The sequence below is a fragment of the Entelurus aequoreus genome, linkage group LG28 (genome assembly GCF_033978785.1).
Source record: "Entelurus aequoreus isolate RoL-2023_Sb linkage group LG28, RoL_Eaeq_v1.1, whole genome shotgun sequence".
Classification (NCBI taxonomy): domain Eukaryota; kingdom Metazoa; phylum Chordata; class Actinopteri; order Syngnathiformes; family Syngnathidae; genus Entelurus; species Entelurus aequoreus.
In genome coordinates, this window is record NC_084758.1 from 25,200,937 (window position 1) to 25,214,843 (window position 13,907).

General features: G+C 35.6%; 1 protein-coding gene across 1 annotated transcript in view; it reads right to left on the minus strand.

The window, feature by feature from the left end:
* Positions 1–13,907, minus strand: part of LOC133645063 (DNA dC->dU-editing enzyme APOBEC-3F-like) — a 51,789-nt gene that overhangs the window by 19,342 nt on the left and 18,540 nt on the right. Inside the window, exon 5 of the mRNA XM_062039849.1 lies at positions 8,917–8,995. Coding sequence (XP_061895833.1) covers positions 8,917–8,995 — 79 coding nt within the window. The remainder of the gene's footprint in view (positions 1–8,916; positions 8,996–13,907) is intronic.

Sequence of the window (13,907 nt, forward strand, 5' to 3'; positions counted from 1 at the left end):
TAGTTGCTGGAAAATGGGCCTCTATACACCTATGTAGATATTGCACCAAAAACCAGACATTTGCAGCTAGAATAGTCATTTACCACATTAGCAATGTATAGAGTGTATTTCTTTAAAGTTAAGACTAGTTTAAAGTTATCTTCATTGAAAAGTACAGTGCTTTTCCTTCAAAAATAAGGACATTTCAATGTGACCCCAAACTTTTGAACGGTAGTGTGTGTATATATATATATATATATATATATATATATATATATATATATATATATATATATATATATATATATATATATATATATATATATATATATATATATTCAGTTGTGCTCATAAGTCTACATACCCTGGGAGAATGTATGATTTCTTGGCCATTCTTCAGAGAATATGAATGATAACACAAAAACCTTTCTTCCACTCATGCTTAATGGTTGTGTGAAGCTATTTATTGGCAAACAACTGTGTTTACTCTTGTTAAATCAAAATGACAAAAGAAAGTACCCAAATGACCCTGATCAAAAGTTTACATACCCCAGTCACTTTGATCTGATAACATGCACAAAAGATGACACAAACAGGTTTGAATGGCCAATCAAGGTTCCAATCCTCACCTGTGACATGTTTGTTAGTAATTAATGTGTGTGTATAAAAGGTCAGTGAGTTTCTGGGCTTCTGACAGACCATTGCATCTTTCATCCAGTGCTGCACCGATGTTTCTAGATTCTGAGTCATGGGGAAGGCAAAAGAATTGTCAAAGGATCTGCGAGAAAAGGTAATTGAACTGCATAAATCAGGAAAGGGGTATAAAAAGATATCCAAGGAATTGAGAATGCCAATCAGCAGTGTTCAAACGCTGATTAAGAAGTGGAAAATGAGGGATTCAGGTAGACCAGCAAAGATTTCAGCCACAACTGCCAGGAAAATTGTTCGAGATGCAAAGAAAAATCCACAAATAACTTCAGCTGTAATACAGGACTCTCTGAAAAATTGTGGTGTGGCTGTTTCAAGATGCACAATAAGGAGGCCCTTGAAGAAAAACGGGCTGCATGGTCGAGTCGCCAGAAGAAAGCTATTTCTGCGCAAATGTCACAAAGTATCCGCTTACATTACGCCAAACAGCACAGAGACAAACCTCAAAACTTCTGGAACAAAGTAATTTAGAGTGATTAGACCAAAATTGTACTTTTTGGCCACTCGACCATGCAGCCCATTTTTCTTCAAGTGTGTGTATATATATATATATATATATATATATATATATATATATATATATATATATATATATATATATATATATATATATATATATATATATATATATATATATATATATATATATATATATATATATATATATATATATATATATATATATATATATATATATATATATATATATATATATATATATATATATATTGTGTGTGTGTAAGACTTAAAGGTATACTAGAGGATGTTGTGGATCATGTTGACTATTGGTCCTCCTAATTGTCAATCATTCTGGTGATGTTACCTATTAGTAGATTGCACTATTGCAGGGGTCACCAACCTTTTTGAAACCAAGGGCTACTTCTTGGGTACTGATTAATGCGAAGGGCTACCAGTTAGATACACACTTAAATAAATTGCCAGACGTAGCCAATTTGCTCAATTTACCTTTAACTCTGTTATTATTAATAATTAATGATATTTATCTTTGTGGAAACACTGATCATCTTAATGATTTCTCACAATAAATATATATAGAAACAGATAAATATCAATATGCAACACTTTATTTTTATATTTTCTCTAAGTGCACATTTTTCAAATTGAACATTTTCAAATGATCACTTCTAAGACAGTCTTGTGAAATCACAATATCCCATTTTAACTAGCTAGCCACTAACATTTTTTAACAAATCATGAATTACTTTGCACCATGTTTGTACAAATAATAACTCATGTAAAATACAAAAGTCAACTCTCAAATTTTTAAATCATGTCACACTTTGAACTGGACACCAAATCTGTTATCTGTTTCTTTGTCAGTTAGTGGGAAGCCTGGCATTGCATGCTGTTAACTAGTGTGTTGTACTCTGGTGTGTAACTTGACATTGCAACTCTGAGTGAGTCTTGCAGATGTGCATCAGTGAGGCGTGTTCTGTGTTTGTTCTTGATGAAGTTCATGTCAGAAAAGGCTGATTCACAAAGATAAGATTTTTCCTCATTGTTTGCGGAACCTTCTTAATCTTTTGGACATATTTTCACAGCAATCTGGCCTTAAGCTTAATTATGATAAATGTAAAATGTTAAGGATCGGAAATCTAAAGGGAACGTCCTTTCGAATGGAATGCAAAGTGCCTGTTTTGTGGACAGATGGACCAGTTAACATACTTGGTGTTGTTGTCCCAGAAAATCTGGAAGATCTAGGCTCAGTAAATTATGATAATCGACTAAGAAAGCTGGACAAAATTATGCAATTATGGAAAGGGAAATCCCTAACCTTGTATGGTAAAATGTCTATTGCCAACTCGTTAATTATTCCTCAATTTATTTATTTGTTTTTGTCATTACCAGCTCCATCACAAAACTTTTTTAAGATTTATGAGCGGAGGGTCTTCGATTTTGTCTAGAACGGCAAACCAGAAAAGATTAAAAGAAAGGTTTTGTACAAAGAGTATGAATATGGGGGCCTGAAACTTCTCAACCTTGAAGCTATGTGTCTGTCTTTAAAAGCATCAATTGTTCCAAAGATGTATTTAAACATTGAGTGGTACACAAATGTCCTGTTGGACAAAAAACATGTACTGTATCAAAATAAATTGTATCCTTTTTTACAAGTGATCCCCTCCCAGAGAGTCTGCTGGGAAACATGGCGGGGTTCATAAAGGAAACAATCCACTCATAGTGGTGTTTTCAATTTTATGTGCCAGAAAAAAGAGACGATATTTTGCAGCAGTTAATATGGATGAACTCTAATATTGTAATAGATAGAACGCCTTTATTTGGAAAAATATGTTTGAAAGAGGAATCATTTTTGTCAATGATATTATCAATGAGAATGGTAAAATTATGAAGTATGATGAATTTAGAGCTATGTATGGTGATGCTTGCTCAAGCTTTTCATTTGATCAACTAACTGGAGTAATTGGGAAAAGATGGAAACAAATAATAAATTATGGAACTACTAAATTATTAGTTTGTAAACCTCTAATAAGAAATTCTAGTTGGCAAAAAGGAACTAAAATAAATAGAAAAATATATAATTTTTATTTAATAAAGAAATCTTTGAAGGCTGCCTCATACAACACAAATGGAAAATGGGAGGACTTTTTTGACTGCCCGTTGCCATGGGATGCCATATTCAAACTAATCTATAAAACCACTATTTATGTGCAAAATCGTTATTTTCAAATTAAAATTATTCATAACTTCTTACCCACAGGGAAAATGTTAAAATTATGGAATATGACAGAGTCAGATGATTGCCGATTTTGTTGTCAGGAGCCTGAATCCACCCTGCATTTATAAATAGTTGATTTATATAGGCTAGTAAGGTAAAGTTTTGTACCTGACAAGTTTCGGCTATCTTGCTTCTGCAGCCTTCCTCAGAGGTGTCACGTGATGTTAGTGTGACGTCATCTGTGATGTCACACTAACATCACGTGACACCTCTGAGGAAGGCTGCAGAAGCAAGATAGCCGAAACTTGTCAGGTACAAAACTTTACCTTACTAGCCTATATAAATCAACTATTTATAAATACACATTAGTAGGCTAAATGAACCTTTTTAACATACCACCCTGCATTTGTTTTGGTATTGTCATATTGTGTCTTTGTTTTGGGTGGAAGTTGAAAAAATGTGTTTAAGGATTGGTTTGTTTATGAAGCTTAATGTGGTTTCTGTTATTTTAGGAGAGTTCATTGACAATCATGATTTAGTCAATTTAATTATAGTACTCGGTAAAATGTTTATTTTTAAGGCCAAAAACAGATATTCACTTAGTATTACTTTCTTTAAAACATTTATTCAGTATTTTCTAACTTTAGAAAGTTACATGGTTGAAAACGATAATGATGCCAAAAAACATTAAAAAAAAGATGAGAAGTCCTCAAAGGCTTATTTTGAAAGTATAATTATGTTTATAGATTATATGATATCTGTTGTTGTGTTCCCTAATTTGAGTGACCTGGACATAATCTGGACTGTACATAAATGCTTATTTTGAAAATGTAATTTTGTTTATAAATTATATGCAATCTGTTGTGTTCCCTAATTTTTTTCTGTGTACATGAATGAAGGTGTGTGTTGCTGAGTCCGACTTGGACATTATCTGGACTGGCCCTGGTTTAAAAAACCCTTTAAACAAATCTAATTTCATTGACAACCTGGTCTGTTGAAGATAAGGCCCTTTTTAAAAAAAATAAAATAAAATAAGATAAATAAATAAAAAACATTTTCTTGGATAAAAAAGAAAGTAAAACAATATAAAAATAATTACATAAAAAATAGTAATTAATGAAAATGTTAGTGGACCAGCAGCCTATACAATCATGTGTGCTTCAGGAACTGTGTCCCTTGCAGATGTGTTGTCTATGTTGTGGGAACCAGAATATTGGTAGCAGAAAGAAATAACCTCTTTTGTGTGAGTGGGTGTGGATGAGTGTGCATGGGGGAGGTTGTTTGGGTTGATGCACTGATTGAAAGTGTATCTTGTGTTTTTTCTATGTAGATTTAATTTAAAAAATAAAAATAAAAATAAAAATAAATTTTTTTTTTTTTAGAACAGGCCCGCGGGCGACTCATCTGGTCCTTACGGGCGACCTGGCGCCCGCGGGCACCGCGTTGGTGACCCCTGCACTATTGTATGGAATATGTACTGTACTGTGCAATCTACTAATAAAAGTTTCAATCAATCAAAATTCTCCTGTTGGAACACCCAACTGCGCCCAAGACCCAACCTCCGGGTTGATGATTTTAAGTTGTCCTGAAGTATTTGGAAGAAATCCTCCTTTTTCATTGTCCCATTTACTCTATGTAAAGCACCATATTTTTTTGTGATAGAGTGATTGGAGCACATACTTGTTGGTCACAAAAAACATTCATGAAGTTTGGTTATTTTATGAGTTATTATGGGTCTATTGAAAATGTGACCAAATCTGCTGGGTCAAAAGATCTTGATGCCAAGGTCTGACATGAGGAAAAGCTTGTGCACAGGAAGTCAAGATTTCTTCTTTTGTGCTGTAAAAAAGAATGTATCCATCAACCAATGGAACCATAAAGCTGAATCGCGCAATCATTACGTCGAATCTGATCAAATGGTTCTGTTTTGAAGAAATATGGTATGAAAGATGTGTGTCGAATCGTCTATTACAAAGAGATGTACAACCCTAATATACATTTACATATATTGGATGCCCTTTTGTCCTTCTTTCTTTGTCGATCTGCCAAGTTCATTGGTTTGTTCCCTCCAAAATTTCTTGAAGACGTTCAGCCGTCTCTAGCCTTCCAAAAAAGTGGAGAAAAAAAAGATGTTACAAATTCAATTCTGTTGGTCAGGCACTTTGTGAAAAATAATTCTCAGGGCCATGGATCGATCGCAACAAAAAGGGGTAGGATTAAATAAGCTCTGCTTCTTCCTACTCCTTTTCGAACATGTTGAAAAGAGAAACTGGAAATTGTGATGTATCATGTTGTATGCTTGCATGTTCGAAATAAACTCAAACTCAAACTCAAACTCAAACTCAAACAAAGATGACGGGGAGAAGAAGCTGTCAAAGGTGAGCCACGTAAATAAGACCGCCCACAAAACGGCGCATCCGGAAGCGACTGTCAGAAAGCGGCTTGAAGATGATCTGTAAAACATCATCTATGCAACATTTTGACCAAAGAACCACCATTACATGTTATGTAGACCACAAGGAAGTCTTTTACATTTAGAAATAAAATAATATGACTCCTTTCATGTGCCCTATAATCCAAAAATAGACCATTAATTGGCAGTGCGCCTTATAATCCGCCCTATGGTCCGGAAAATATGGTATTATATGGTATTATATATATATATATATATATATATATATATATATATATATATATATATATATATATATATATATATATATATATATATATAATCTGCTTATATATATATATATAATCTGCTTATATATATATATATATATATATATATATATATATATATATGTACAGTACAGGCCAAAAGTTTAGACACACCTTCTCATTCACAACATAACCGATGGTCCCAACCCCATTGATAAAGCAAGAAATTCCACTAATCAACCCTGATAGGGCACACCTGTGAAGTGAAAACCATTTCAGGTGACTACCTCTTGAAGCTCATCGAGAGAATGCCAAGAGTGTGCGAGAAAGTAATCAAGAGCAAAGGGTGGCTATGTTGAAGAAACTAGAATATAAAACATGTTGTCAGTTATTTCACCTTTTTTTGTTAAGTACATAACTCCACATGTGTTCATTCATAGTTTTGATGTGAAAATCTACAATGTAAATAGTCATGAAAATAAAGAAAACGCATTGAATGAGAAAGTGTGTCCAAACCTTTGGCCTGTACTGTATATATACATTTATATTCACACACACATATATATATATGGTAACACTTAAGTATAGGGAACATATTCACCATTAATTAGTTGCTTATTAACATGCAAATTAGTAACATATTGACTCTTAATTAGTCATTATTAAGTACTTATTATTGCCTTAAGTACTTATTAATGCCTTATTCTGCATGGCCTTATTATACAACCAGTAAGCCATTAACTAAGAGTCTTAGTTAGTCCTAACCCCAACCCCATCCCCAACCATAACCTGTTAATAAGCAACTAATTAATGGTAAGTATTGTTCCCCATACTAAAGTGTTACCATATATATATATACAGTATATATATATATATATATATATATATATATCCATCCATCCATCCATTTTCTGCAGCTTGTCCCTTTTGGGTTCACGGGGGCTGCTGTAAATATGTTTATATACAAACCCCGTTTCCATATGAGTTGGGAAATTGTGTTAGATGTAAATATAAACGGAATACAATAATTTGCAAATCCTTTTCAACCCATATTCAATTGAATGCACTACAAAGACAACATATTTGATGTTCAAACTCATACATTTTTATTTTTTTTTTGTGCAAATAATAATTAACTTAGAATTTCATGGCTGCAACACGTGCCAAAGTAGTTGGGAAAGGGCATGTTCACCACTGTGTTACATGGCCTTTCCTTTTAACAACACTCAGTAAACATTTGGGAACTGAGGAGACACATTTTTTAAGCTTCTCAGGTGGAATTCTTTCCCATTCTTGCTTGATGTACAGCTTAAGTTGTTCAACAGTCCGGGGGTCTCCGTTGTGGTATTTTAGGCTTCATAATGCGCCACACATTTTCAATGGGAGACAGGTCTGGACTACAGGCAGGCCAGTCTAGTACCCGCACTCTTTTACTATGAAGCCACGTTGATGTAACACGTGGCTTGGCATTGTCTTGCTGAAATAAGCAGGGGCGTCCATGGTAACGTTGCTTGGATGGCAACATATGTTGCTCCAAAACCTGTATGTACCTTTCAGCATTAATGGTGCCTTCACAGATGTGTAAGTTACCCGTGTCTTGGGCACTAATACACCCCCATACCATCACAGATGCTGGCTTTTCAACTTTGCGCCTATAACAATCCGGATGGTTCTTTTCCTCTTTGGTCCGTAGGACACGACGTCCGCAGTTTCCAAAAACAATTTGAAATGTGGACTCGTCAGACCACAGAACACTTTTCCACTTTGTATCAGTCCATCTTAGATGAGCTCAGGCCCAGCGAAGCCGACGGCGTTTCTGGGTGTTGTTGATAAACGCTTTTCACCTTGCATAGGAGAGTTTTAACTTGCACTTACAGATGTAGCGACCAACTGTAGTTACTGACAGTGGGTTTCTGAAGTGTTCCTGAGCCCATGTGGTGATATCCTTTACACACTGATGTCGCTTGTTGATGCAGTACAGCCTGAGGGATCGCAGGTCACGGGCTTAGCTGCTTACGTGCAGTGATTTCTCCAGATTTTCTGAACCCTTTGATGATATTACGGACCGTAGATGGTGAAATCCCTAAATTCCTTGCAATAGCTGGTTGAGAAAGGTTTTTCTTAAACTGTTCAACAATTTGCTCACGCATTTGTTGACAAAGTGGTGACCCTCGCCCCATCCTTGTTTGTGAATGACTGAGCATTTCATGGAATCTACTTTTATACCCAATCATGGCACCCACCTGTTCCCAATTTGCCTGTTCACCTGTGGGATGTTCCAAATGAGTGTTTGATGAGCATTCCTCAACTTTATCAGTATTTATTGCCACCTTTCCCAACTTCTTTGTCACGTGTTGCTGGCATCAAATTCTAAAGTTAATGATTATTTGCAAAAAAAAAATGTTTATCAGTTTGAACATCAAATATGTTGTCTTTGTAGCATATTCAACTGAATATGGGTTGAAAATTATTTGCAAATCATTGTATTCCATTTATATTTACATCTAACATAATTTCCCAACTCAAATGGAAACGGGGTTTGTATGTATGTGATTATCAACTGATGAAGCAAAATATCTTCTGAGACAAACTGAACAGTCCAGCTGCAATCGGTTCAATGCCGTGAGAATACGACGATCTGATTGAATGAGAATATCCACAAGCAAAATGATCGTTCTGTTCTATCTACAAAAACCTGCAGAACAGTAACGATTAAAGCAATTTCTATGGTTTTGTTGTGTTTTTCCTTTAAAGGGTAAAACCTTGGTTTTTTTTACATGATTAAAATGAGGGGCACATTTAACAAAATATTTTTATTTTTTTTTACTGAAAGATTATGGTTTACATTCCAAGACCAAATTCAAGGTATTTACCAGTTTTTGTCCAGGTCGTCCCAGCCCGGGAACTCCAGTCCCTGATGATTCACAAAGTGTTCCCAGCAGTATTCAAACTCTATGGAAAATGACAACAAACGACATAAATATTAAATGATTAGTAGTTTTGGCCTCAGCCTGGGCCTGTACTACGGATAAGGATTTGTGCCTATCCAGGATCAGATTGAGGATTTGGTCGCAACACGCAGTCCTACCACGCTGCCTCACTTTTCACTTTCACAACCCTTATGTTAGACAACACATAGCTTTTCTTTTTTTCATGCATTGTAACTCGTGAAGTGCGGCACGTTCGAGGTGGCTAGCAATACAGCTCATGGCGGTACACTATTCCGCTATTAAAGCCCTCCAAAAAACTTCTAAATGCGGCAACAATACACCATTTACATGTGGTGACCTAAACATTAACCTAGTATTAGCGATATTGTTATTATAAGCGCTAACGCAGACAGACTATTATTAGCCGCGCATTGATCAAAGAGAGCTAGCTACTGTAGCTTGTTCAGCTATTGACATACTGAGCCGGTGAGCTGCTGCATCACCTCTGAGTTGGTGAAAGCTCATTCTAGATTATAAATCATGCCTCTCACCTGGAAACTAGAAGGTTGTGGACATAAACTGAGAATTTGGTCAACTTTGACGTTCAACTTAAACCAGGGAATGGCGAGAAAGACAGGAAAACGCTTGCTTACGGCACCTTTTTTCTTGTTATCTGCCGGAGGATAATGATTAATTCTTCAACTAAACGGGAAGATATAAACATCCCATCAGTCTTTATCCCAGTGAGATCAGACATTGTACAGTAAGTTGTTTGATTATGTTTATTACTGACTTGGCAATTCTGCTACACGATGCTTAGCGTTTCACTAAAGCTTCATCTGTTGAGGACACAGCTTCTAAAACTTGTATTTCATCCTCCGTATATTCAGGCTCAAAAATATAAGGTTCTGGTTCCTCATTTGTCCCAAAGTAGTCTTTTTTTGGCTCCCATGAAGTCTGAAATGATCAGGAGTAGTTGTTGTTGTTGGAAGAATTAGCGAACGTTGTGATGCGTCTATGAAAGTAATACACTGCCGTATGCTTAAAATGTGCAAATTACGTAAATATGACATGTTATTGTCTGTTACTACGTTACATATATACTTAATGTGTATATGAAATGATGAATGAAGTTTTTGGAGGTTTTCTAGAGCACTGTATAGGCGGAATAGTCCGAATCACATTGGCTACATTGTTAGCTGACTTTTGCTAGCGTTTATTTACCAGTTATAGGCATTAAAATAAGAAAAAAAACATTTGTGTGCTTGTCTCAAATAAGATTTGTGAATAATAGACACAATTCCAAAACAGGTGCAGGCCGAGGAATAGGAAGCCGTAGCTCACCGGCGTCACAATGTAAACAAACGCCATGGGCGGATCTACACCTGACAACCACTGTAATGATATCAAGTACAGTAGCGTATCTAGTCGATACTGCTATTACATCGATATTTTTTTGGCATCACAGCATCTTCTTTCGTTTTTTTAAAATGTATATTATGTTTATAAAATCAGGAAATATGTCCCTGGACACATTAGAACTTTGAATATAACCAATGTATGATCCTGTAGCGACTTGGTATCGGATCGATACCCAAATTTGTGGTATCATCCAAAACTAATGTAAAGTATCTAACAACAGAAGAATAAGTGATTATTACATTTTAACTTGGTATCGGATCGATACCCAAATGTGTGGTATCATACAAAACTAATGTAAAGTATCTAACACAGGGGTCACCAACCTTTTTGAAACCAAGAGCTACTTCTTGGGTACTGATTAATGCGAAGGGCTACCAGTTTGATACACACTTAAATAAATTGCCAGAAATAGCCAATTTTGAAACATAGTTTATCTTCAATTTCGACTCTTTAAAATTCAAAATTCAACCGAAAAAAAGAAGAGGAAAAACTAGCTAATTCGAATCTTTTTGAAAAAATTAAAACAATAATTTATGGAACATTAGTCATTTTTCCTGATTAAGATTAATTTTAGAATTTTGATGACATGTTATAAATAGGTTAAAACCCGATCTGCACTTTGTTAGAATATATAACAAATTGGACCAAGCTATATTTCTAACAAAGACACATCATTATTTCTTCTAGATTTTTCAGAACAAAAATTTTAAAATAAATTCAAAAGACTTTGAAATAAGATTTAAATTTGATTCTACAGATTTTCTAGATTTGCCAGAATTTTTTTGAATTTTAATCATAAGTTTGAAGAAATAGGAAAGAAGAGGAAGGAATTTAAAAGGTAAAAAGGTATATGTGTTTAAAAATCCTAAAATCATTTTTAGGGTTGTATTTTTTCTCTAAAATTGTCTTTCTGAAAGTTATAAGAAGCAAAGTAAAACAAATAATGAATTTATTTAAACAAGTGAAGACCAAGTCTTTAAAATATTTTCTTGGATTTTCAAATTCTATTTGAGTTTTGTCTCTCTTAGAATTAAAAATGTCGGGCAAAGCGAGACCAGCTTGCTAGTAAATAAATACAATTTAAAATATAGAGGCAGCTCACTGGTAAGTGCTGCTATTTGAGCTATTTTTAGAACAGGCCAGCGGGCTACTCATCTTGTCCTTACGGGCTACCTGGTGCCCGCGGGCACCGCGTTGGTGACCCCTGATCTAACAACAGAAGAATAAGTGATTATTACATTTTAACAGAAGTGTAGATAGAACATGTTAAAAGAGAAAGTAAGCAGATATTAACAGTAAATGAACAAGTAGATTAATAATTCCTTTTCTACCGCTTGTCCTTAATAATGTTGACAAAATAATAGAATGATAAATGACACAATATGTTACTGCATATGTCAGCAGACTAATTAGGAGCCTTTGTTTGTTTACTTACTAATAAAAGACAAGTTGTCTTGTATGTTCACTACGGGTGTAACGGTACGTGTATTTGTATCGAACCGTTTCGGTACGGGGGTTCCGGTTCGGTTCGAAGGTGTACCGAACGAGTTTCCACACGGACATATTAAGTAGCGTGGCGCACGTTGTGTAAACAATGCACACTGAGGCACAACACACGGCATGCTAGCAACGACCGGGCTAGGACAACATGTAAAAGCCAGAGCTGAAAGACCCTCCTGCCTCGTTAAGATCTCCCGTTTGGGAACACTTCGGTGCGATACAACAATGGAGAACGGAGGTTTGCCGACATTGTTCAGCAGCGGTAAGGCATGCTTCTGCCAACACGTCAAACATGCTAACCCATTTGAAGCGGCACCACCCCCAAGTGAACATCGCTGCAACAAAGATAAAGACGAGCAAACAGCTCCCACCTCTTACTGCCAAGTTAGCCAGGCTGGGGGGGAAGATAAGTTAATCTGAGGCTGAGTTGACTTGAAACTGTTTAATGTTGCACTTTTTATATGTAGAAGAAAAGTTTTGTAATTTTATTTAATCTGAGCAACAACTTGAGGCAGTTTAATGTTGATTAACGTGGATCCCGACTTAAACAAGTTGAAAAACTTATTGGGGTGTTACCATTTAGTGGTCAATTATACGGAATATGTACTGTACTGTGCAATCTACTAATAAAAGTCTCAATCTATCAATCAAAAAAAGCACTTTATATGTAGAAAAGTTTTGTTAAGAAACCATTCTGGGCCTTATTTTATTTAGTTTTTATTTTAAATATGTTGACCACATTAACCCTGGCAGTGGACCCTGTGTGTATATATGTATGTTATGCCATTGTTTACAAATTTGGTAAATAAATAACCAAAACATTTATATTTTGTTGTTTTCTTACTGTACCAAAAATTAACCGAACCGTGACCTCTAAACCGAGGTACGTACCAAACCGAAATTTTTGTGTACCGTTACACCCCTGATGTTCACTATTTTATTTAAGGACAAACTTGCAATAAGAAACATATGTTTAATGTACCCTAACATTTTTGGTTAAAATGAAGACAATAATGCAATTTTTTGTGGTTTCTTTATTTAGAAAAGTACCGAAAAGTATCGAAATAATTTTGATACCGGTACCAAAATATTAATCCAAATTCAAACGTGTGATGAAAAAAAAAATCATATGATTACTACTACACACACACCTAAAGCGTCGTACTCGTATGACAGCATTAATTTTACATTTCATTTTTAGTCGCTACGCGTTCACCTGGCACCACTTGAGCTGCTAATGAAAGATCAAAACGAAAATTAAAAAGTGCACCATCAAAATAAAGGTCAGTCCACACGATATTTGTTTGTAAATGATGCAGTAAATGTGAATTTGTGCCAGCGTTCACATTTAGCAGCTGCACCCGTGTGTCCTTTAGCAAGTATATCTTCATAGTCTTCATGTTTGAAATAAACAATTAGTCATCTGCTGCTAAGAGATGACGGGATTAGGAATCCTGCCTTGACTAATCATGGTATTATTCAAGGTCGTGCAACCGCCCATGCGACTACATCAGGGGTGTCAAACTCATTTTAGCTCAGGGGCCACATGGAGGAACATCTACTTCCAAGCTGGCCAAACTGGTAAAATCATGGCAAGATAACTTAAAATAAAAATAACTTCAGATTGTGTTTTTGGTTAAAGGCCTACTGAAAGCCACTACTACCGACCACACAGTCTGATAGTTTACATATCAATGATGAAATCTTAACATTGCAACACATGCCAATACGGCCGGGTTAACTTATAAAGTGACATTTTAAATGTCCCGCGAAACTTCCGGTTGCAAACGTCTCGGTATGATGACGTATGCGCGTGTCGTCACGGAGTGAACGGTAGTATTCGGACCCCATTGGATTCAATACAAAAAGCTCTGTTTTCACCACATAATTGCTATGTGCATGTCACTTACGTAACTTTGGGGAAATATATGTTTCTTGCCGACTCCGATGGCGGCCGGGCTGTCGTCGAAAGCTACAACGCCCGCCGCCACACCGCTGTCCTCACCTTGACT